Below are 23,690 nucleotides of genomic sequence, written 5' to 3' on the forward strand. Positions count from 1 at the left end.
CCCGCGTGAGGCTGGACCGGAGGGACCGGGGTTCCTCAGGCTGGAGAGGAGAGGGAGGACCGGGAAGGGTCCGGAACCGTTCCCTCACAGCCTTCCGGCGGGGCGAAGCCGGCAGCTGGGAGATTCGGAACAAACCGGAGGAGACGGCCGGACCTGCATTGATAATATTTTTTCTTCCAGGAAGCTGGGCAGGTTAAAAAAAAATCTCAGAAGGCTCGGGAACCCCAGGAAAGCAAGGACCGGGAAGAGGGGAGCGGATGGATTTTAGATTGAGGGGAACAGTTAAGGATGAACCATGTCAAGGAGCCTACCCCCCACAAAGTCAGGGGGCTCCTCCCAACAGCCTCTTGTTACTAACTAGTTCCTTTTTTTTTTTTTTTATGGTCTGTGTTAAGGACTGATTATGTGTCTAGCACTGTGAGATACGGGATAATCAGGTCAGGCCCAGTCCCAGTCCCACATGGGGCTCAAGAGTCAAAGTAAGAGGGAAAACAGATACTGAATCCCCATTTTACAGTCGAGGAAACTTAAGCCCAGAGAAGTGACGTGACCTACCCGAGCTCATGCAGCAGGCACATGGCAGAGCTGGGATTAGAACCCAGATCCGCTGTCTCCCGGGAGTGGGCTCTTTCTACTAGGCGGCACTGCTTCCTGCCTGAGAGATTCTAATTCTTCCTCTGAAAAGACATCAGCTTTTCCCTCTGTTTTCCCAAACTCCTCTTGCAAACGGAGAGCGCGTGCATCGTACGGTATGGAACAGTAGAGAGTAACTCAAGTCAAATGGGAAGTGATTGAGTACTTATGGGCTGGCCGCTTTCAAACTCAGGGGCTCATGATGTGGCTCAGTGCAAAGAGACCGGGTTTGGGAGTCTGAGGTCATGGGTTCGAATCCCGGCTCTGCCACTTGTCAGCTGTGTGACTGTGGGCAAGTCACTTAACTTCTCTGTGCCTCAGTTACCTCATCTGTAAAATGGGGATTAACTGTGAGCCTCACGTGGGACAACCTGCTTACCCTGTATCTACCCCAGCGCTTAGAACGCTGCTCTGCACATAGTAAACGCTTAACAAATACCAACGTTATTATTATGACAGGCGTTAAGTACCTTAATGGCTCTGTAATCACATCTTTAGCTGCTATTTTTGAGACTGTGATGGAGAGGAAGAGAAGTGAATGGAGCCTGCAAGAAGGCCAGTTGAGCACCCATCTTCAACGAGGAAGTAGAGAGGATGGCCGGGGAGATAAAAGACCCAGCCGACAGACGGCGAACAGTGCTGTTTCCCGAGCCCCTACCAAGTGCTAAGCATGACACTGAGGGCTCAGGAGAGTACCACGGAAGCAGGGCACACCATCTTCTGCTCCTTGGGCGTCAAATGGAGGAGACTGACAGGGTTATTTACCAGAATTGGGAACAGGGAGAAGAACAAGGATGGAGCGGGACCTAATTCAACTACCGTTCAGTCAACCAGTAGTACTTATTGAATGCTTACGATGTGTAGAGCACTGGACTAAGCACTTGGGAGAGTGCGGGACAACAGAATTAGCAGGCAGATTCCCTGTCCATAATGAGCTTACATCGAAGGGCGATATGAATTAGGCCTAGCAATGAAGAGGGGAAGAATGAGCTGTAGAGGAAAGAAGAAAGAAAGGGAGAAGGATGAATAAGGTAAAAGGACTTTTTTTTAAAATGATATTTGTTAGGTGCTTACTATGTGCCAAGCACTTTTCTAAGCTCTGGGATAGATACAAGTTAATCAGGTTGGACATTATCCACGTGCCCCATGGGGCTCACACTCTTCTCCACATTTTACATATGGGGGAACTGAAGCCCAGAGAAGTGAAGTGACTTGCCCGAGGTGACACAGCAGACATGTGGCAGAGCTGGGATTAGAACCCAGGTCCTTTTGATTTCCAGGCCCATACTGTATCCTCTAAGTAGATGCAACGGCCTCTGGGAAGCTGGAGGTTTATGGCCAGTTGCGAACTCCTCCGCAGAAGGATGGAATTCACAATTTCCATGGTGCTGGAGAGGAAAAGATCAACGTAATTAAAGAAAAAATGGAGTTAGACAGGGTAGTACGTTTGGAAACAAACATTTGGCAATCAAAACAAATCGTCAGGCTATCCAAGAGTGAAAATCACCGACTAAGCAGGAGCAGAGCAGAAAAGTTTGAGTCGTCAACCTGAAAATGGTAAATGGCACGGGAATGTTGGTTGGGAATATTTCTGCTCCGCTTGCTCATCAGCGGGCTGTTTGGTAGGAATCTAGAGCAGGTGGAATGGGCCAGGAGAAGGGAAACTCAAAGTTCTAGGGTCTGAAAGGAATACCTCTGAAGAAGGGTTAAAGCAGTCAGTCAGTCGAGCAGTAGAATTTATTGAGTGCTTATTGTGTGCAGAGCAGTGTTCTAAATGTTTGGGAGAGGACAGTCCATTAGAATCAGCAGATACGGTCCCTGATCATAATGAGCTTAGAGTCTTCAGACTGATAGAGTTTAGATAGGAGAAGGTTAAGTAATGGACCAGTAGCCGACTTCTGTGCTACCATTTATCGATCGGTGGCATTTATTGAGTGCTTACTGTGTGCAGAACACTGTCCTAAGCACTTGGGGGAAAGTACATTATAATAATTATAGCACACACACATTCCCTGCCAAGAGGGAAAGGCACTAGTAGGAGATGAGTGATAATTCCTCCCTTAGGTATTTCCATTATGTCAGGCACTTTCCTAACGTTAGTGTAAAAAAAAAAATAATCCTTACCACTTTTTGAAATTTTTTCCCTGAAAATCACCCCTCACTTTCTGATGAAACAGAAAAAAGGTCTGTAAACTCCATTATCGTTTCCAGTGTGAAAACTCGAGAGATCATCTTCCCTGACTCAGGGAACGTGTCTACCAAACTTTATTATATTGTCCTTTCCCAAACGCTTAGCACAGTGCTCTGCAAACAGTAGGCACTCAGTAAACGTGATTGATTGACCTGAAGCCTTTCACTTTGGATTATCCTCCACTCGTTTTTCTTTTCAACTCTCACCTTCATCTCTAAATCCTAACAGTTCATCTTCGACATCAGCTGCATCTGGCTCCCATCTTGGGCCAGACACGTCAGATATGTTTTTTTAATGGTATTTTTGTTAGGCGCTTATTATGTTAGCCCCATGTGGGACTGTGTCCAACCTGATTTACTTGTATCCACCCCAGTGCTTAGTACAGTGCCTGGCACATAGTAAGCGCTTAACAAATACCGTAATTATTATTATTCGCTTTTCTGGGCCTTGGGTCCTCATCTGTAAAATGTAGGTTAAGACTGTGAGGCCTTTGTGGGGCAGGGACTGTGTCCAGCCTGATCATCTGGTATCCACCCCAGTGCTTAGAACAGTGCGTGACACATAGTAAGCGCCGAACAAATGCCACAAAAAAAGTAGACCACTATTGGAGTCATTTTTGACCATGTTCACCGTATTTTCATAGTAACAAGTCGGGCTGATCAACATACCCAGAGTTCTGGTTGTATTGCACTGATGTCTCTGGGCTGGACCGGGGAACACCGTATGAGATAAATAAGAACCTGACAAAAGAAGAATCTGTTACAAAAGAAGAATCTGTTCTTCATCTTGGCTCTGAATGAGTAGGGGCAATAAGGCATTAAACCACATAAAGTGTTTCAGTGAGCGTTCCTGTCACTTAAATGTTCCTTCACATGTGGAACACATTTGTTTGGACTAGCTAGATTGGTTTATTCATCCTGATTTATTATTGAACTAGTGTATGGGAAAGATATTTTACACCAGAGCTCTTGAAAGAGCCCAAATTCATGGCTTTGACTGGGAGAGGAAAAGGCAGTCGGTGGATCTGGCCGGCGTTCGTGCAGTATAGAATAGATTCATAATCTCGGAGAGTTTTGTCGCTGCGTACCCACTTCCTACTTTTGTTACTTAATTTTTCACTCGTGGATCTCATTTACCTTTCAGTCCTTTTCATTATCCGGCCGTCATTTAATCATCCTGCTGTATTTGTACTGCTTCCTGCTTTAACCTTGTTCTTCCTCTGGCTTTCACACCAATAAATCCTCTCTGCCCCTGTCCCCCATTGAACTAATAATAATAATCGTGGTACTTGTTAGGCGCTTATCGTGTGCCGGGCGCCATATTAGACGCTGGGGTGGATAGTGGATTCGAGTCACTTCACTTCTCTGTGCCTCAGTTCCCTCATCTGTAAAATGGGGTTCAAGACCGTGAGCCTCACCTGGGACAGGGACTGTGTCCAGCCTGTTTACTTGTATCTACCCCAGCACTTGAGCAGTGCCTAACACACAGAAAGCGCTGAACAAACACCGTCATTATTATTACCCACTCAACCAGCTGCTGTTTCTTTTCATAGGGGCCCATCCTCTCCCCTCCTCCTCTCACCAGTCAGTCAGCGCTTATCCATCAGTAAACACTATACAATAGAGTTGGTAGACATGATCCCTGCCTTCAAGGAGCTTACCGTCTAGTCTGGGAGACAGATATAAAAATAAATCCCAGAGAAGGGAAAGCACAGTTACAAAGATATGGACATGTGTGCTGTGGGGCTGGACTGAGTGTCGGAGTGCTTAAAGGGGACCGGCCCAAGAGCAAAGGTGAAGCAGAGGAGAGGGTGAATAGGGTGGGGAAATGAGAAGTTTGTCATGGAGGGCTTCTTGGAGGGGTTGTTACTTTAGCAGGGCTCTGAAGGTGGGGACAGTTAATGTCTGATAGGAAGTGGGAGGGAATTCCAGGCCAGAGGGAGGAAGCGAGCAGAGGGATCAGCGGGGAGAGAGACGAGATGAGGGCTCAGGGAGTTGATTGGCATGAGAGGAGCGAAGCGGTTGGACTGGCTTGGAGTAGGAGATGAACAAGGGTAGGCGAGAGAGGGAGAGCCTACCGAGCGCCTTAAAGCCGACGGTAAGGAGTTCTCTGACGTGAAGTTGGCTGGGCAACCGCTGGAGGTTCTTGAGAAGCGGGGAGACCATGCACAGAACTTTTTTTTAGAAAAAGGATCCGGGCAGCAGAGCCAAGTATGACTAGAGAGGCGAGAGAATGGAGGAGGGGAGGTCAGCGAGGAGGCTGATGCCCTAGTCGGGGGAGGATGAGACAAGTCCTTAGTTCTTCAAGCGCTTAGTATAGTGCTCTGCACATAGCGCTCAATAAATACTATTGAATGAAGTGTCTGGACCGGCATGGTAGCGGTTTGGTTGGAGAGGAAAGGGTGGATTCGAGAAATGGGACACTTTGGTAAAGTTCATATCCATCCTACGCCAGACAGGGTATTCAGAAGGAAAAAAGAGGTGTGGAATCTGGTCAGAATCCCACAGGCACCTCTGCCTGACTATTTTCAAGAACTAAAAAAAACTGTCTAATGGGCCATCTCAGAGGCATCAGCCTCATAAGCGACTGCTCACAATAATAATAATAATAATAATAATGTTGGTATTTGTTAAGCGCTTACTATGTGCCGAGCACTGTTCTAAGCGCTGGGGTAGACATAGGGGAATCAGCTTGTCCCACGTGGGGCTCACAGTCTTAATCCCCATTTTACAGATGAGGGAACTGAGGCACAGAGAAGTTAAGTGACTTGCCCACAGTCACACAGCCGACAAGTGGCAGAGCTGGGATTCGAACTCATGAGCCCTGACTCCAAAGCCCGTGCTCTTTCCACTAAGCCATGCTGCTTCTCCAAGCGATATGTTATTGGGGTAAACAAGAGAAAAGAATACAAGATCCCAGTCGAGATCATAAAAAACCAGGATTTGCACCAGAAAAACTCCCAAATGGATCATCAGCCTTCCCCCCGGCCCTCTTCCCTGGCCTGCCTTCCCATCAGCTTAATTAGGGGACGTGGTCTTATTTCGGTCAAGCCAGCTCTGAAGAGCTTCCTCACTGATGGGAACAGGCAGTTCCCACCCTTCCTCCCCGCTTTCAAGAGGACTCGGGGGCGGGGGTCACGACTCCTCCCGGGGCCACCCCGCTACTGAAAGGCCAATGAGCCCACTCCTTTGCTTCCTGGGAAATGTATTCTCCCCTCTCCTCCCCTGCAATTCCCTGGCCAGTAACAGGGATGCGTCGAACATGTCGTAACTGAACCCCCACCCCAGTACACCACCACCCACAGAGCCTTTCCAGGAGTCGGGAGAACTGGCTGGATCGGCGTAGATGTGGGAGAGCCCCATGACACTCTGAACGGTTTAAGCGGCTGCGGTTCAGTCTGTTGCTCCCCTTAAGTGGAGAAATGTTGCTCTCCCTTTTAGCCGATTCTAGAGCCCTCTTGGTTTGCCAGGGGGCACTTGGTGTTCACTGACACTTACCGAAAGCTAAATGGGAAGCCAAGTTTGCAAAATACAAGAATTTGATGTATTTGTTGCCAGTGTTTCATCGTTTCCCATTTCCCAGACTTAGTGCTGCATCTTTTAGCAGCGATAACACTTTGCCCCAGGAGCAAAGTTGTTCCCACTCCCCTCCCCAGCCCCTTTTGTTTTTTAACAGTATTTGGTAGGTGCTTCCTATTTGCCAGGTCCTGTACTAAGCCCTAGGGTAGTTATGAGAAAATCAGGTTGGACCCAGTCCCTATCCCACGTAGGGCTTGCAGTCTTAAATCCCCGTTTTCCAGATGGGTGACTGAGGCTCAGAGAAGTGAAGTGACTTGCCCAAACAGCACAAACAGCAGACAATTATCAGACCCGGGATTAGAATCCAGATCCTCTGCCCCCTCCCGCCTCCCAGGTCTGTGCTCTTTCCACTTCTCTCAGCCCTTGAAGCTCTTCGAGCCCTTCCCTCCTCCTCTCCCCACTTCTCCTTCTTCACCCCTTCTCCTTCCCCACCCACTTACTGTTCCCCTTCCTCCAGAGTAAAGCTTCAACTGTGCTGCTTAGGAGCTACAAATCAAATCATGATTACGATACTTGTTAAGCGCTTACTATGTGCCGAGCACTCTTCTAAGCTCTGGAGTAGGTACAAACTGGTCACAGTCCCTGTCCCACATGGGGCTCACACTCTGAAGCCCCATTTTACAGCTGAGGCCCAGAGAAGCGAAGGGACTTGCCCAAGGTCACACAGCAGACCTGTGGCGGAGTCAGGGTTAGAACCCATGACCTGATTCCCAGGTCTGTGCTCCAGCAAAGGAACCCTAGTTGTAAATGTAAGTACTCAATCAGTAGTGTTGATGATGCTTTCCTAAGGATGAAAACCCTTTGAGGGTAGAGTTTTGGCTAGGGCCTTTGTCTAACTCACACCTCTGTATTGTCTCCCGGTGCTTAGTACAGTGCCGCACGTAGTAAGCGCTTAATACCGTCACCACCACTAGAAGCAGCATGGCCTAGTGGATAGAGCACAGGCCTGGGAGTCAGAAGGTCATGGGTTCTAATCCCAAATTGGCCACTTGTCTGCTCTGTGACCTCGGACAAGTCACTTCACTTCTCTGGGCCTCAGTTCCCTCATCTGTCAAATGGGGATTGAGACTGTGAGTCCCACGGTGGGGACAGGGACTGTATCCACCCCAGCGCTTAGTACAGTGCCTGGCCCATAGAAAGCGCTTAACGGATGCCATAATTATTCGTTATTGTTACTCCTGTTACAGTTACTGCTTTGGCTTCTCCCAAGCCTACGGTGGATGTTCAATTGATGGTATTGACTGAGTGTCTCCCTCCTACTTAGACTTTGAGCCCCGTGTGGGACAGGGCCTATTTTTCTGACCTGATTAACTTCTATCTACCTCAGCGCTTTAGGAGGGTGCTTGACACACATACTGTGCATTTAACAAATACCATAAAAGTAACAGTCATAATTTAGTCTACTAACAGAGACTATGGCTCAAAACCAATCAAGCTATTTGCCCTGCAGCTCCAACAGATTCATTAATGAGCAATCATATTCTTACTCAACACATGATAAAAATGGATGGGGTCTGGGGAGTTTGGGATTTGTTTGTTTTTTCTTTGGCTAGAAACTTCGTTACTGCTTCTCCAGAATTGTGACGGAACCCGAAGAACCAAGTATATTTACAGTTTCAATCAGAAAACCACATCTCCCACGCTGCTAAGGAAAGGATATCGTTGCCTCATCAGAAGGTTCACAAATTACAATTCAAAAGAGACTCTTTTTAAACAGGGTTTTGGGGTTTTTTTGAAACATTTGATGGCACTTCCGAATGTCCGTCATACTGCAGAGAGGTTTTAGTAACTCACCCAATCAAAGGATTTTAAGGGATCTTGGGAGGTTACTTAGTCTGGTTACTTTTTCCTATTGGCCCAGCCTCCAAATATTCGGGAATGTCCTGCCCTTTTCCTCAAATTTGCTAGAGAAGTGGAGTTTTTGTAGTCGTTGTCGTTCAAGGCCTAGTTATTATTATTATAATGGTATTTGTTAAGTGCTTAACTATGCGCCAGCCATTGTAATAAGCGCTGGGGTGGATACAAGCAGATCGGGTTGGACACAGTCCCTCTCCCACGTGGGGCTCACGGTCTCAATTCCCATTTTACAGATGAGGTAACTGAGGCCCAGAGAGGTGAAGTGACTTGCCTAAGGTCACACAGTGGACAGGTGGCGGAACTGGGATTAGAACCCAGGTCCTTCTGACTCCCAGGACTGTGCTCTCTCCACTAGGGCACACTGCCTCTTATGACCAAAAACTAAAATCAGTGATTTCAAAAACATGACCCACTTCAACCCTTTATCTGGCTGAGTGAGCCCCACTTCAGCTTGGCCTGCTTACCCCTTCAGCTCATCAGACCCCCTGACATTGACCACCAAGTGACCCTGGAATATTAATCTGACTCTGGAGAGGGATAAGTTCTGTAACACTAATAACAGTAATTATGGTACTCCCTAAGTGCTTACTACGTGCCAAGCACTGTTCTACGTTCTGGTGTACTACAAGTTAATCAGGTTGAACGCAGTCCCTGTCCCACATTGGGATCACACTCTTCATCCCCCGTTTTTTACAGATGGGGTAACTGAGGCACGGAGAAGTGAGGCGACTTGCCCGAGGTCGCACAGCAGACGAGTGGCAGAGGCAGAATTAGAACCATGACCTTCTGGCTCCCAGGCCCATGCTCTATCCACTCTGACATGCCGCTTCCCTAATCCTTTCCTTCTTGCTTCTCACGCTGTCTGCTCGTCCTTCCCCCAGCATCCTCTCCTAATTTCTCAGGCTCGGACCCCTCGTTAAACTCCGTATTCTTTAATCCCCCCTGCCTTTCTCACTTCCCGTTTCAGCCGTCGACAAATCAAGTGTGATATTTATTGAGCCGTTTACTGTGTACGTTGCGCTTGCAGAATACGGTAGATAGAATTGTAGGCAAGATCCCTGCCCTCGAGGAGTTTACAGACTTGAGGGGGAGACAGACATTACCGTAAATTACAGAGAGGGAAAACCTGAAAAACCATTCCTCGTCTCTTGTGAAAACGGAAAGCTCGTGATTTTGTTAATAATAATAATAATTCTGGTATCTGTTAAGTGCTTACTGTGGGCCAGGCACTGTTCTAAGCACTGGGGTAGATACAGGGTAATCAGGTTGGACACAGTCCCTACCCCACATGGGACTCAGGGTCTTAATTCCCATTTTGCAGATGAGATCACTGAGGCAAAGAGAGGTGAAGTGACTTGCCCGAGGTCATACAGCAGACAAGTAGCAGAGCCGGGATTAGAACCCACATCCTCTCGATCCCCAAGCCCGGGCTCTTGCCGCTAGGCCGTGCTGCTTTCGTTGGCCCAGTTCCGCCCCCGTCCCTTCTCCCTCCCCGAAAGGGCTTTCGTGAAATCGACTAAAGCGACCTAGCCTTATTTATACTTTAATTTTTAAGGATCCTGTAACTGTCATGAATGACATCTTCCAAGTGTCTATTAAACCTGGAATTTCGTGCTTGCAGTTGTGAGTTTTAAAGCAGGATTTCTCTACTCCCCCACTGTCAACTTCGATTGAACCAATTTAAGTATTAATCATCCAAATGGAACAAAACGATCTCCAATTACATAAAAAGTCTCTCGGGAATATTTCACATGTGGCTTAAAATCCACCGCAGAGAGATGAAACCTATGAGCAGTTAGCAGGCCCCAGAGCAGTGAGTGTATTTTGTGGTCAAGATGCCCCCTAAAATCTGATGCTTCAGAGTGGGGTAAAAATGAGCTGTTTGTTCACATCTCTGACTCTCTGTCAATCATCTTCTACCCCAGAGTCACAGTGATCAGCGATTGCTCTTTCATTTCCCCCCCCTCTTTAGACCGTAAACTCGTCGTGGACCGGGAATGTGTCTGTTATATCGTTGAAAAGGGTGCCGTGCGACAAGTTGGATGTGAGACGCAATAAGAAGGTTGGCTCGGGTGGAGTGAAAGGACGCTGTGAAAGCGTCGCTGTTTTACTTCCAAGCAGAGCCCTCGCAGACAGCGGGGAAAACATTTCTTCGAGATGCGTCTCACAAATACCTAATGCTTTTGTTTTCCGGCAGTGCCTCGTTACCATACGGGCAGTACCACGGCACGCGTACCCAGTCTTAAAGAATCAACACCGAGCGGTCGTCTTTCGAGTTCCTTTTTTACTCCTAATGAGACTTCAAGGAGAGAGATCAAAGGTGTCCTGCTCTAGGAGAGCCATCCTAGCCTGTTCTCTCTGGCTACTGGCTCTATCTTGAAAGATATTGAGAAAGACATCTAGGGGAGGGAGAGAGACAAAGAAGAATAGAGGGGTGGTAATTGAGATCATTGAGAATGAAGCTGCCGACAGTCCCAAAAGATAAAGGACAAGTGACAGGGAGTTTTTTACCAAGGGACTTTGTCTTGAATTATTTTCTCCTTTGGAAACAAGGATTACCATGTTTTTGGGCTGGCGTTTTTGTTCTTTTTCACACACCCTCCCCCTCCCCCCCCAATTTTTTTTCCTGCTCATTCTGTCTTTGGACTCCCCTCTTTTCACCCCACTTTGTCTTTATTTTGGAGGGAGATTGCAGTCTATGTAGACCTTTTTTGTTAAGATGAGACCGTTAGATTATACTACTGATGGTTCTGGGGAAAGAAAAGAAGGCCTTGTACATTTACCCCTCTGGAAACAAATTGACCAATTACATCGGAATGATCGGTCACTCATGTCTGAAGGTGGCCGGGTGATATTTGCCTGTATTCTTTATTCACTGGCCATTAGATCACAACTCCTATTCAACTGCAATTTTAAGAAAATGAATGCTTCCCCGAAGCACTGCCACTGACTTAGCATCTAGGTATATTCACACATGTTCCATAATCATTATTATTCATTCATTCATATTTATCGAGTGCTTACTTTTGTGCAGAGCACTGTACTGACTGCTTAGGAGAGTACAGTACAATAAGCGGACATATCCCCTGCCCACAACGAGCTAACAGTCTAGATGGGGGAGACAGACATCGATACAAAGAAATTACAGCTATGTACATAAGTGCCGGGGCGGGGACGTGGTAGCGGGAAGAACCAAGGGAGCAAGCACTTAATATGCATCCAGCACTGTTGTAAGTGCCCGGAATTAGGGACAAGTTCCATAATCAATTAATGGTACCTATTTATTATTTGTTCATGTTAATGTCGGTCTCCCCCTCTAAACTGGAAGCTCGTTACGGGCAGGGAACCCGTCTGCTGGCCCTGTTGTATTCTCCCAAGGGCTTAGTACAGTGCTCTGACCACAGTAGGTGCGCAATAAATTCATTCATTCAACCCTATTTATGGAGGACTTACTGTGTGCAGAGCACTGTACTGAGCACTTGGGAGAGGACAGTATAACGATATAACAGAAAACGTTCCCTGCCCACATTGAGCTGACAGCCTCGACAGCGAGACAGACATTAGTATAAATAAGTCAATTAGAGATCTGTACGTAAGTGCTGTGGGGCTGGGAAGGGGGGGATGAGTGAAGGGAGCAAGTCAGGACGCCGCAGAAGGGAGCGGAAGAAGAGGCAAGGAGGACGGGAAGGAAGTGGACCAGTAAATGGGGGCGGTTTCACCGAATATGATCCAAATACCTAGCAACCCTCTTTAAAAACACATTACAAAGAAGCAACAACGCACGAGCCGTGGAAGTATTTGCTCTGCCGAACAGGAGGGTGGGACCGTCCCCCCACCCCCCAAAATGAAGGGGTGGATCTGGGCTGGGCCAGGCACCCTTCAACTGACAGTAATAATTGTGGTATTTGTTACATGCTTACTATATGGCAGCCATTGTACTAAGCACTGGGTTGGAGATAAGCAAATGGGGTAGGACACAGTCCCCGTCCCACTAGAGGCTTCCAGTCTCAATCCCCCTTTTACGGATGAGGTAACTGAAGCACAGAGGAGTGAAGTGACTTGTCCCAGGACACACGGCAGATGCGTCACTTCCAAGACGCTCCCGTAAGAGTTGTAAGTTTGTGGAAGATTGTGCCTCAGGCCATCTTTGGGCAGCACGAACATTGGCTTGGGGATGAGAAGTGGCATGGCCCAGTGGGGAGAGCACAGGCCTGGGAATCAGAAGGTCATGGGTTCTAATCCCGGCTCCGCCGCGTGTCTGCCGTGTAACCTTGGGCCAGTCGGTACATTTCTCTGGGCCTCCGTTCCCTCATCTGTCTAACGTGTATTAAGACCGTGAGCCCCATGTGGGATAGGGACTGTGGCCAATCCGATTTTCTTTTATTCCCCCCAGCACTCAGTACAGTGCCTGGCACGTAGTAAATGCATAACAGATACCAGAGTGATTATCATTGCACGCACTAAGCGATCAATAAATAGAGCTGAACGAAGGAATGAGATAGCTCACGTGGAGACAAGACGTCACCTTGCCATTTTCTAGGGATGAATAGACTGTCGAGACGGTCTTTCAAGCGCTCATCGCAGCGCCCTGGGAGCGCTCATTAAATGGACCCCACTGACGGGCCGCCGGATGTGATTGTGTCTCCCCAGGCCCGATGATGCATCAGCCTCCTCCCGCACAGCAGTACAGCATGGCGCAGGGCGGAGGCCAACATTACCAAGGCCAGCAGCCACCCATGGGCATGATGAGCCAAGTCAACCAAGGAAATCACATGATTGGGCAGAGGCAGATGCCCCCATACCGGGCACCCCAGCAAGGTAAGGCGATGCCCCCGCGGGACCACCGTTTCAGACGTTCAGCCGAGCGGGTGAGTCCCGGGAGCCAGAAGGCCGTCTCGACGGGGGTCTCTTAACCAGTTTTCCCCTCAGGATCAGGCCAGCGGGGCTCGAGAAGCAGCGCGGCCTAGCGAAAAGAGCCTCTGGGCCGTGAGTCGGATCACCTGGGTTCTCGTCCCGGCTTGGCCGCCCGCCTGTGGGGTGTCCCTGGACGAGTCACTTAGCTTCTCTGGGCCTCAGTGACCTCATCTGGAAAATGGGGATTGAATGCCTTTTGTCCCTCCCTGTTTTAAGACTCGGAGCCCCAAGTAGGACAAGGACTTTGTCTAACCTGATGATCTTGAATCTACCCCTATGCTTAGTAGAGTGCTTCGCATGTAGTATGTGCTTAATAAATATCACAGTTATTATTCTAATGATCTGACAGAAGAGAGTCTGCTTACAATAACATTATTATTATTATGGTAATAAGTGGTTACTATATGCCAGGCCCTGTAGTATACACCAGGGTGGATGCAAGCAAATCGAGTTGGACACAGTCCCTGTCCCATGTGGGCCTCACAGTCTCAAGCACAGTAACTTGCCCACAGTCACAGAGCAGACATGCGACAGAGCTGAGATTAGAGCCCCGGTCCTCTGACTCCCAAGCCCGTGCTCTCCCCGCTAAGCTGCTCTGCTTCTCTTACGTTCTTGAAACGGATGTTAGCGAACCTGGGGCCATGCGAAGACATACTACTGTTTTTACGTTTGGTGGGCGTACAGGAATGAAAGAGTGAAAAGCCCAAACGTGAGGTGGGAATCGCCCCTTGACAAATGGGGGTTTTTTTTGCAGTCAGGAATCTTTTAAAATCTAGTTGAAAGTGTCTCTCTCTATAGACTGTAAGTTCTTTGTGAGCAATGATCACGTCAATCTGTTATATTGTACTTTTCCAAGCACGTAGTCCAGAGTTCTGCACACAGTAAGCACTCCATAAATACTGTTGATTAATTGTTTTCTGTTGTGTTTTCCCAAGTGCTTTGTCCAGCGCTCTGCACACAGTAAGCAGTCAATAAATCCCATTGATAAGTTGATATTTTATTTTCCCAAGCGCTTAGTCCGGTGCTTGGCACACAGTAAATGCCCAATCAATACCATTGATTGATATTTTATTATAGCTTCTCATGGGCTTAGCCCAATTTTCTGCATGCACTACGTGCTCAATCAATACCATTGATTGATAGTATATTGTAGTTTCCCAAGGGCTTAGTCCAATGTTCTGCACACAGTAAATGTTCAATCAGTACCACTGATTGATCGGTAATATGTTGTCCTTTCCCAAGTGCTTAGCCCAGTGCTCTCCACATAGTAAGTGCTCAGGAAATGCTATCGATTGATAGATATTGTATTGTCCTCTCCCAAGCTCTTAGTCCAGTGCTGTGCACGGAGTAAGTGCTCCATCAGTACCATTGTTCGGTCCTTAGTCGTACTTATCGAGCGCTTACTGTGTGCAGAACTCTGTATGAAGCGCTTGGGAGAGTACAACAGAACAATAAAGAGACCCATTTCCTACCCACAGTAAGCTTACAGTCCAGAGGACGAGCTGACGGTCTAGCGTATCTGGCTTTCCCAAGCGCTTAACCCAGAGCTCTGCACGCAGTAGGCGCCCCACCAACCCCACAGACAAATCTCCCGCCAGGCCTTGGATAATGGAGAGGACGGACCGTTGACCCGTTGCCCCTTTTTGGTTTTCCAGGCCCTCCGCCCCAGCAGTATTCCGGCCAGGAAGACTATTACGGGGACCAGTATAACCACAGCGGAGGACAAGGCCCTCCGGATGGCGTGAGCCAGCAATATTACACCGACGGTAAAATCTCTCCTCACGTTCACCCTCCGGCTCTCTCCACAGGCTCAGTAGTAGGGTATACAGTCTTCAGGAAATGCTGGTTTACGGGACGGTAAAGAACAAGCAAACAAACAAACGAAGCAGGCCGCCTTAGTAGTTACTGGTCATTTTCATCTTTGCCAGATCGTCTCAGTTGGGGACGTGGCTACGTAATTGGCAACCCAAATTTGCCACGATGTACTGAGAGGAGATTTGGTGTCTTAGCCCCTCATGAGCACCTTTGGAGAGCCAGTATTTGCATTAACATCTGTCTCCCTCTCCAGACTGTAAGCTGATCGTGGGCGGGGAACCTGCCTATCCACTCTTTTGTGTCGTACTCTCCCAAGTTCTTAGTACAGTGCGCTGCACGCAGTACGCGCTCAGTAAATACCATTGATCGATGATGATGATGATGGTTAATGGCTCAAAGAGGGTCCCAGACTATGTCGCGAATTTGTCGATCTAAGTGAAAATAGTCATATTTGCCATGCATAGTGTGCACCAGTGGAGAACAGTTTCTGAGTAAGTTATTTCTAAACTTAAAGCGGGGCGTTTCAGTAGCAGGCATATTGGCTGAAGACCAGATGTCATGAAATCCTGTCATCCTGGGAAGTTTTGACTTTTCTCAGAAACTCTACTCGTTCCTTCCTGGTGAAACCCTAGGAATTGCGTGGTCAAATCTGCACAGAGCAGTTATGCTTAGGGATTGGGGCGGAAGGGCGGGAATGAGAATTTCTTGCCAATTTGGATTTGCAGATGAAAAATGGGTCAAGAGCCGCTTATGCGTGTAGCAAGAACGTTGCTGTCAACGTTCGTCATCGGAGCTCTGCCCACGCAGATGGAAGGATGGGCACTGTCGAGCTGCTGGAATTTCAGGGTGTTTTCACAGAAAATAGAGATAAAAAAATAAGTTGCCTTTTGAATCCCTCAGCAGGGTTTTGGTGGGTGTGAAATATCCAGTTAACGGCCTCAACTCTCCGCCTTTGCCCGGGCAACTTTAATTTTCATGAATCTTCCTCGGCGTTATAAGTAAGTTAAAAAATACATGGAAGGACCGGGGCAGGAACTTTTAACAAATAAGTCAGAATGATAGTTGAATCGTGTATTGACTTCTTGAATGTTCAGTAGTATTTTATAGTATTAGAATAGTATTCAATAGTATTAGAATGTTTAATTAGTTGAGTTGTTCCTTGCTCAATTCAACCTCCTGATTGTTTCACATCTTTATGAATAAAGTCAAATGTCTTTTGCTGCTTCACTCCTGGATTGCCAGATCTCCCATTTCCGTGTATTTGTTCAGAGTAGAAGTTTAGTTTTTAATTGGATGGCTGTTCGAACTTTAAAATGACAAAAGATGATTCATTTTAGTGTCTACCTTTAAAGACTGTTGATTAAAATTGTATCTCCAGTTAGGAGTACCTTAATAGATGTGCCTGACATTTACACGGATCATTTATTCCATTAACTTCTGCAAGTAATTTTGTTAAGTAGCATTGAATTATAATGTCCAGATATTTATACCAAAAGCCACCTAGGTGCTTTGGGAAGTGGTTTTTTCACAACTTTGGAAGAGATCGTGCACTAAGTATAACATTTATTCTTAACTACCTCCCTCCTTTAGTTAGGGATTCTGTTAAAATTTTAAAACAGGTGAGAGCAAACAAAGTCTGTTTCCTGCTGTATGTTCTTATATGTGGGCAGGAGTAGTATTCCGAACTAGATTCCACGTGCCTTTGCAGGATAAATATAATGTGTCTTAAAACAACGAACAGCGTATTTCTCTTGGATTTGGGTGACTAAATTGGCGGTGTGCCCCGTTTTTGGAAAACTGATTTTTCTGAAAATTTTTTTTTTAAATTTTGGAAGGATAATCTTGACATAAGTTATTTTTGAAATCATTCTAAAACTGCCGGTCCTCAAAAGTCTTGCCACCACTTTCAAATCGTAACATTTTATACGGGTAAATGAAATGTACATTTGTCTCTTTCTTTCAAGGAAAAAAAAATTTGAGTTCTGTTATATTTTGCCCTGTTTTTAGCATATGCTCTGGATTTGAAGATCAGCAGAACAGGTGTTAGACAAAATATGATAATTGCTTCCTTTGTTCATTGTAATTCAATTCAGGTTATTTACATGTGAAAGGACCGAATGCTTTCATTTTCTTTCTTTTTTTTTTAATGGAAGATAAAGTTTTTTTCTCCCTATGCGGCTTGTCAGAGGGTTAAGCCTCTGCCTTTACTGTGATGTTTCTAAAACGATTGCATTTTGCTTTTTTTTTTGTAAATAATAATAATAATCAGTACATCTGACAATCCGAAACTCACTTCATATCGGTAAATCTTTAGTTGGTGCGATTCTTCTTCATGTCTTTCCAGGGTACATCTTTTCTGAAAGTTGAACTATATTTAGGGTTTGCACTCAGTGGCCATTAACGTTTCTTCCTGTCTCTTGTCGAATTGATGTAGGTCATAATGGTTACGCTTATCAGCAACCGTCGTATCCTGAACAAGGCTATGATAGGCCTTATGAGGATTCCTCACAACATTACTACGAAGGAGGTATCTATATATACCTTCATACACATACATATACCCACATATATATGCACACACACACATATATATATATATATGTATTTATATATATATCTAATCCTTTCCCCTCAGGATTGAAAACACTTGCACGAGAGAACTTAAATCCACCTGTGCAGGTCTTTCAGTTGCTGGCTGGCTTGAAAGTTACAGGGAACCCAAAACCTATCACATAATTTCCTTGCCAGTACCTCAATTGTGTCACCCTAATTTGTCTTTCCTAACAATAGTAAAACTTTGAAATATTCCTCCCCCAGGCCCTCCCTTAATGGAAATTTACCATTTGGACATAAATCCGTTGATTCGGTTTTTCTTTTTTTCCTCTGTGTGTGTTTATACATATAATTTCATATACAAATAATAGCGCCTTTAGGAAACAGCTTGCTGATCTTGTGTAGCTAGTGTGTGCTCTCGTAGCTGTCTTTAATTTTGTCTTTTTTATTTTATTTAGCGTAGTCCCGATCTTTGACTGTGGTGTTCCAGTAAATGTATTGCTCGTATGGCAGAGACTCTGAAAACGCTGCAGTTGAACCTTGCACAATTGGCTTTAAACTGCAGTGTGTTTGGCCGAAATCCTTCTGTTTGGTTTGAGTTTCCTTTTGTTTGGTTAACTTTTGGAAATGAAAGATCGCCTTTTCATTTTTGTTCTCGTGTCGTTGGCTGTGCATCTTAGAAGGGAAGGTGGGTTGCAGACCAGTGTTCTCAGTGGCTTTTCTCTCTCTCTCTCTCTCTTTTTCTCTCATTCCTCCCTTCATCGCCCTGCAGGAAATTCCCAGTACGGACAGCAGCAAGATGCGTACCAAGGCCCCCCTCAGCAGCAGGGCTACCCACCGCAACAGCAGCAGTATTCCGCTCAGCAGGGCTACCCCGGCCAGCAGCAGGGCTACGGTAAGGAGCCGAGCGCAGCGTAACCTCGTGACCCGACTCCGGGCCCGGGAGTCAGAAGACCTGGGTTCTGATCCCGGCTCCGCCAGTTGTCCGCTCTGAGGCCTGGTTTCCTCATCTGAAAAGTGGGGATTAAGACGGTGAAGCCCCGCTGGGAGCGGGGACTGTGTCCAACTGACAACCTTGTATCTGCCCCAGTGCTTAGCAGAGCTCCTGGAAGCGTTCGGGACACGTTTCCCCAGCCCTCAGGAAACACCAGTGGTTACCCGTCCACCTCCGCGTCAAACAAAAATTTCTCACAGTTGGTTTTACAGCACTCAACACCTTGCCCCCTCCTACGTCACCTCATTACTCTCCTACTACAACCCAGCCCGCACGCTTTGCTCCTCTAATGCCAACCTTGGCACTCTGCCGTGATCTCGTCTTGCTGCCGACCCCTCACCCACGTCCTGACTCTGGTCTGGAACACCCTCCCTCAAATCCGACAATGACTCTCTCCCCTTCAGAGTCTTATTGAAGGTCCATCTCCTCCAAGAGGCCTTCCCTGACTAAGGCCTCCTTTCCTCTTCTCCCACTCCCTTCTGCATCTCTTTATTAACTCCCTTCCCAGTCCCATGGCACAAGTACATAACTGTAATTTATTTATTTAGGTCATTGTCTCCCCTCTAAACTGTAAGTTCATTGTGAGCAAGGAATTTGTTTACTGTTATCTTATTCTCCCAAGGCCTTAATAAAGTGCTCTGCATATAATAAGCACTCAGTAAATGCAATTGAATTGATTGAAGGGCTTAACAATAACGAAAAAGATAATGCGTAGTGGGCTGGCTTCACACCCAAGGGGCCACAACCGAAATCTAAAGGAGACACTGGATGTGTCCAAACCGTGACTAACTGGGCAGGTTTCTGCTGGACCTTCCTCTACTTGTAGGGGGCTGCGGAGCTAGTAGCTGCCTCTGCTTGTCACCTCCTTTTCTTTGTGCTCTCTCTCTCTCCCTCCCCTTCAAAGTGGTATTTTTTGAGCACTTACTGTGTGGCAAGCACTGTACTGAACACTGGGGTAGCTAAAAGGTAATCAGATCCCACATGGGGCTCACAGCCTAAGCAGCCTGGAGAAAAGGTATTGAATCGCCGTTTTGCCGATGAGGGAACCGAGGCACAGAGAAGGGATGTGACTCACCCGTGGTCAAACAAACAGTGGGGCCGGGATTGGAACCTGAGTTCTCTGGCTCCCAGGCCGGGACTCTTTCCACTAGGCCATGCTGTTTCCCATGCTGCTTACTCTTTCCCTCCCGACCCCTTCCCCTCCCTTTCCCAACTCTTCTTCTCCTCAGCACTTGGGAGTAATTTCCTCTTCCCACTCATCTATTCTCTCCCCTTCAGAAAAACAAAGAACGTGGGCTGTCCAGGTTTCAAGATGGTGGAATGTTGAAGGTTGGACTGTGGGATGGGTTGGGGAGGGGAGTGCGTGTGTGTGCGTGACTGCACAGTGGGTGTAAACCATGTATATTTTTCCTGAGTCTGGTGGGTTGCTGTCTGTTGAGCTCCACACTAAGCGGGTGTGAAGCCTCTTAGGTCTCTGTACACTCCCTTGCCTGCTCACACATTTGAATGGCAACTCTTTTGTATTTCTGGTGACCGAAGGTATCTCCCGGAAATAGGAACTCTGGATCATTTATATTCAGAACTTCCGATCCTGGGCTGTGGGGTTCTGGAATCCCTCAAGATCCTATAGGGATTGCGGCAGCGCATCTATCTCCCTCTCTAAACCCCTTGTCGTGTAGTGGGTGGGAGAAGATCTAGGACCGGGAGGCTTAGGGGCTGGGGAGGGCGTTCTAACTAACTTGCCAGAAATCATCTCCCTTCCTAACTGCCAAATGAGTGGGGGGGCTCGAAAAAGATTCACAGGCCAAAGGCTCAGCAGGCGGAGAGTTTGTAGTCATTTAAAATTCTTGTTTATGTAGAAAAAAGTGGCCTGTGATCTCACCATTACATAAGTGGGAAGCTGGAAGTGTGGTGTGCTGGAAAACTTCATTAATGGAGCACCCCAAAGCCCAGAAAAGAAGCAAAAGTCATTGATTTGGAAAAGGTATTAAGATAGTGAGGGAGGTAAAATAAAATTGGGTTACTTGAATCAAATTGAGAAGCAACATGGTCTAGTTGATAGAGCACGGGCCTTGGGGGCCAAAAGGACCTGAGCTCCACACCGCCTATCTGCCGTTTGACCGTGGGCAAGTCACTTCACATCTCTGGGCCTCAGTTACCTCATCTGTAAACGGGGATTAAGATCTTGAGCTTCAAATGGGACATGGACTGTGTCCAACGTTGTATCTCCTCCAGTGCTTAGTATAGTACCTGGCACACAGTAAGAGCTTAATACCATTAAAAGAAAATCATTGATTCAGAAAAGGTATTAAGGGAGTTAGAGATGTAAAATAAAATTGTGTTATTTGTATCAAATTTTTATGCGTGCTGGTAAGGTAACCTAAGAGGCGGCCTCTCTAGCCTTTCTTCGAGACCTAAAAGGCCTAACACTTTTTCTTTATGTGTTTAAGTGATTACTATATGCTAGGCACTGTACTAAACCCAATCCCTGTCCCACAGGGGACTCACAGTCTTAATCCCCCCATTAAAGATGAGGTAACTGAGGCCCAGAGAAGTGAAGTGACTTTCCCAGAGAAGGACGGAGCTGGGATTAGAGCCAGATCCTTTGCTCTCTCCAATAGGCCATGGAGAAAGTTGAAGTTTTAACCTTTAGCCAATAGAATTTAAAGCTCAGATGACGTGAGGAGGCCTCTTGCACATTTCAGTACTACTAGTCCGGTTCAGTTTGTTGTTGCCTGCCGCCAGTCGGCTGTCTAAGGCAGCTGTCAATCGATAGTTCTAGAGTACCAGCATATAATGGGAAATATTTAGGTCCTAAAGCCAGTCATATTTATTGAGCACTTACTGTGTGCAGAGCACCGTACAAAGCGCTTCGGCGGTCCTAAAGATCTCTTAAAGGACGGGAAGTCACGATCCTAGTAAAGCTGACATTCCTCACTTTGCACACGAGATCTTGGATGGCCGAAGGGCCAGAAGCTGAGCGGTTCCCTTCTCGGATGCTTATGACAAATCATTCTTGTCCAGGGGGAGTAAAGATTTGCCTGTTGAGGGCCTTGGGCCCTGGCTGAAGGAATCAGAGTTCTAAGCAGCGTCCTGGGTTCTAATCCTGGCTCCACCGCTTACCTGCTATTTGACCTCGATCAAATCACTTCATTTCTCTGGGCCTCGGTTGCTTCATCTGCAGAAGGAAGGTTCAGTACCGGTCGTCCCGCCCACTTCAATAGCGGCACGTGTTAAGCGCTTCCTGTGTACCAAGCACTGAGGTAGATAGAAGATTATCAGGCCAGACACAGTCCCTCTCCCAGAGGGGATTCACAGTCCAAGGAGGAAGGGGAACAGGTATTTTATCCTCATTTTATAGATGAGGTGACGGAGGTCCAGAGAAGTGAAGTGACTTGCTCAAGGTCACGAGCAGACAGGTGGCGGAGCTGGGATTAAAACCCAGGTCCTCTGACTTTCAGACCCGTGCTCCTTCCGCTCAGTACAGTGTGTGGCACGTGGTAGGCACTTAAATACCATCTTTCTTGTCTGTCCTGAACTGTTTAGGCTTCTCCTATCTAGAGATGAGGTGGGGTCCAGGTGGACATACAGATTCGTTGCCTGTTTCGTCTGTATGTTTATGGGTCTGTTTCCATTCTTGCACCTGGGCCTCTTGCTTTTCACCATTGCCATCACATGTAGTAGCAAGGGAGTTCGATTTTTTTAGCAAGGGCCTTGCTAGTTAAATAATAGTCATAGCAACAATAGGATTTATTAAGCATTTACTGTGTGCAGAGCACTGGGAAAGAATACACTGGTGGGACAGTGACCGTTATATTTGGGCAGTTGAGTTAGAATACACTGTGGAGAAGCAGCATGGCATAGTGGAGAGAATATGGGCCTGGGAGTCAGGAGGTCATGGGTTCTAATCTCAGCTCTGCCACTTGTTTGCTGTGTGACCTTGGGCAAGTCATTTCACTTCTCTGGGCCTCAGTTACCTCATCAGTAGAATGGGGATCGAGACTGTGAGCCCCACGTGGACAGGGACTGTGTCCAAAGCGATTGCTCGCATCCCTTCTGGTGTTCTGTACAGTGCCTGGCACATAGTCAGTGCTTAACAAGTACCATGGTTATTATGACTGTATTACTACTTAGGCTGTGAGCGCCATGCGGGATGGGGATTGTGTCCCACACGATTAATTGAACCTCCCACAGCACTTAGTGCTTGACACGTTTCAAGCGCTTAAAAAATGCCATGATTAATGCACCAGGTAAAAACACGAAACTAGAAAATCTGAGTGTCTAGAAAGATCAGGAGCAACATTTGGGGGGTTGATTTTTGTTTAATCCCCTGAAACTGGAGAAGCGTGTTGCAGATTGAAGAAAAAATCAAACCCCCAAAAAGAAAAAAAACAACTTTGGGTCTACTCTAGGTAGGTTTTGCTTGTCTGGAATGGTAGGAGTAAGAGTTCGTGGTTGAATATGGTCTGAATGAAGCAGGCTAGTAAAGTTTTTCTCTGGTATCTAAATTCGAAGAATGAGTTGAAGCTTCAGATTCCCTTTAAAGAAGCAATTTGGCCTAGTGGGTAGAGCACAAGCCTGGGAATCAGAGGACCTGGATTCTAATCCCATCTCCACCACTCCCTTTGTTGTGTGACTGAGTCAGTCACTTAAACATCTCCATGCCTCAGGTTCCTCCTCTGCAAAATGGGGATAATATTCGTGTTCTCCCTTTTCCAAGCGGGGACATCTTTATGGTATTTGTTAAATGCTTAGTAGGTGTCAAACACTGTTCTAAGGGCTGGGGTAGGTACAATTTAATTAGGTTGGACACAGTCTCTGTCCCGCAAGGGGCTCATAGTCTAAGTAGGAAGGTCAGCGGGTCTCCCCGTTTTATAGTCGAAGAAACCGAGGCCCAGAGAAGTGAGGTGACTTTCCCGAGGTCACGCGGCAAACAGTCGGCAGAGCCGGGATTAGAACCCAGGTCCCTCTGACCCCCAGGCCCGGGCTGTCTCTGCTAGGCCACCCTGCTTTTGGGTCTGATTTGCTTATGTCGGATCTACCCCAGCACTTCGTACGGTGCTGGCACAGAGCAAGCCCTCGACGTGTACCTGAATCATTACTAACCGGGTGATGTTATGGTCTGAACAGTACCGGGTGTGTGGAAGTGATGAAG

The 23,690-nt window shown here is 47.0% G+C and overlaps 1 protein-coding gene across 3 annotated transcripts in view; it reads left to right on the forward strand.

The window, feature by feature from the left end:
* The window catches only part of SS18 (SS18 subunit of BAF chromatin remodeling complex), a 59,385-nt gene that overhangs the window by 29,075 nt on the left and 6,620 nt on the right, over nt 1-23,690 (forward strand). For 2 of the 3 annotated variants that reach the window (XM_029068768.2, XM_029068769.2), the window contains exons 6-9: nt 12,910-13,077; nt 14,829-14,939; nt 17,423-17,515; nt 18,314-18,436. In XM_029068768.2, the coding sequence (XP_028924601.1) occupies nt 12,910-13,077; nt 14,829-14,939; nt 17,423-17,515; nt 18,314-18,436 (495 nt within the window). The remainder of the gene's footprint in view (nt 1-12,909; nt 13,078-14,828; nt 14,940-17,422; nt 17,516-18,313; nt 18,437-23,690) is intronic. The other variant, XM_029068770.2, reaches the window with a different exon arrangement.

The sequence above is a fragment of the Ornithorhynchus anatinus genome, chromosome 7 (genome assembly GCF_004115215.2).
Source record: "Ornithorhynchus anatinus isolate Pmale09 chromosome 7, mOrnAna1.pri.v4, whole genome shotgun sequence".
Classification (NCBI taxonomy): domain Eukaryota; kingdom Metazoa; phylum Chordata; class Mammalia; order Monotremata; family Ornithorhynchidae; genus Ornithorhynchus; species Ornithorhynchus anatinus.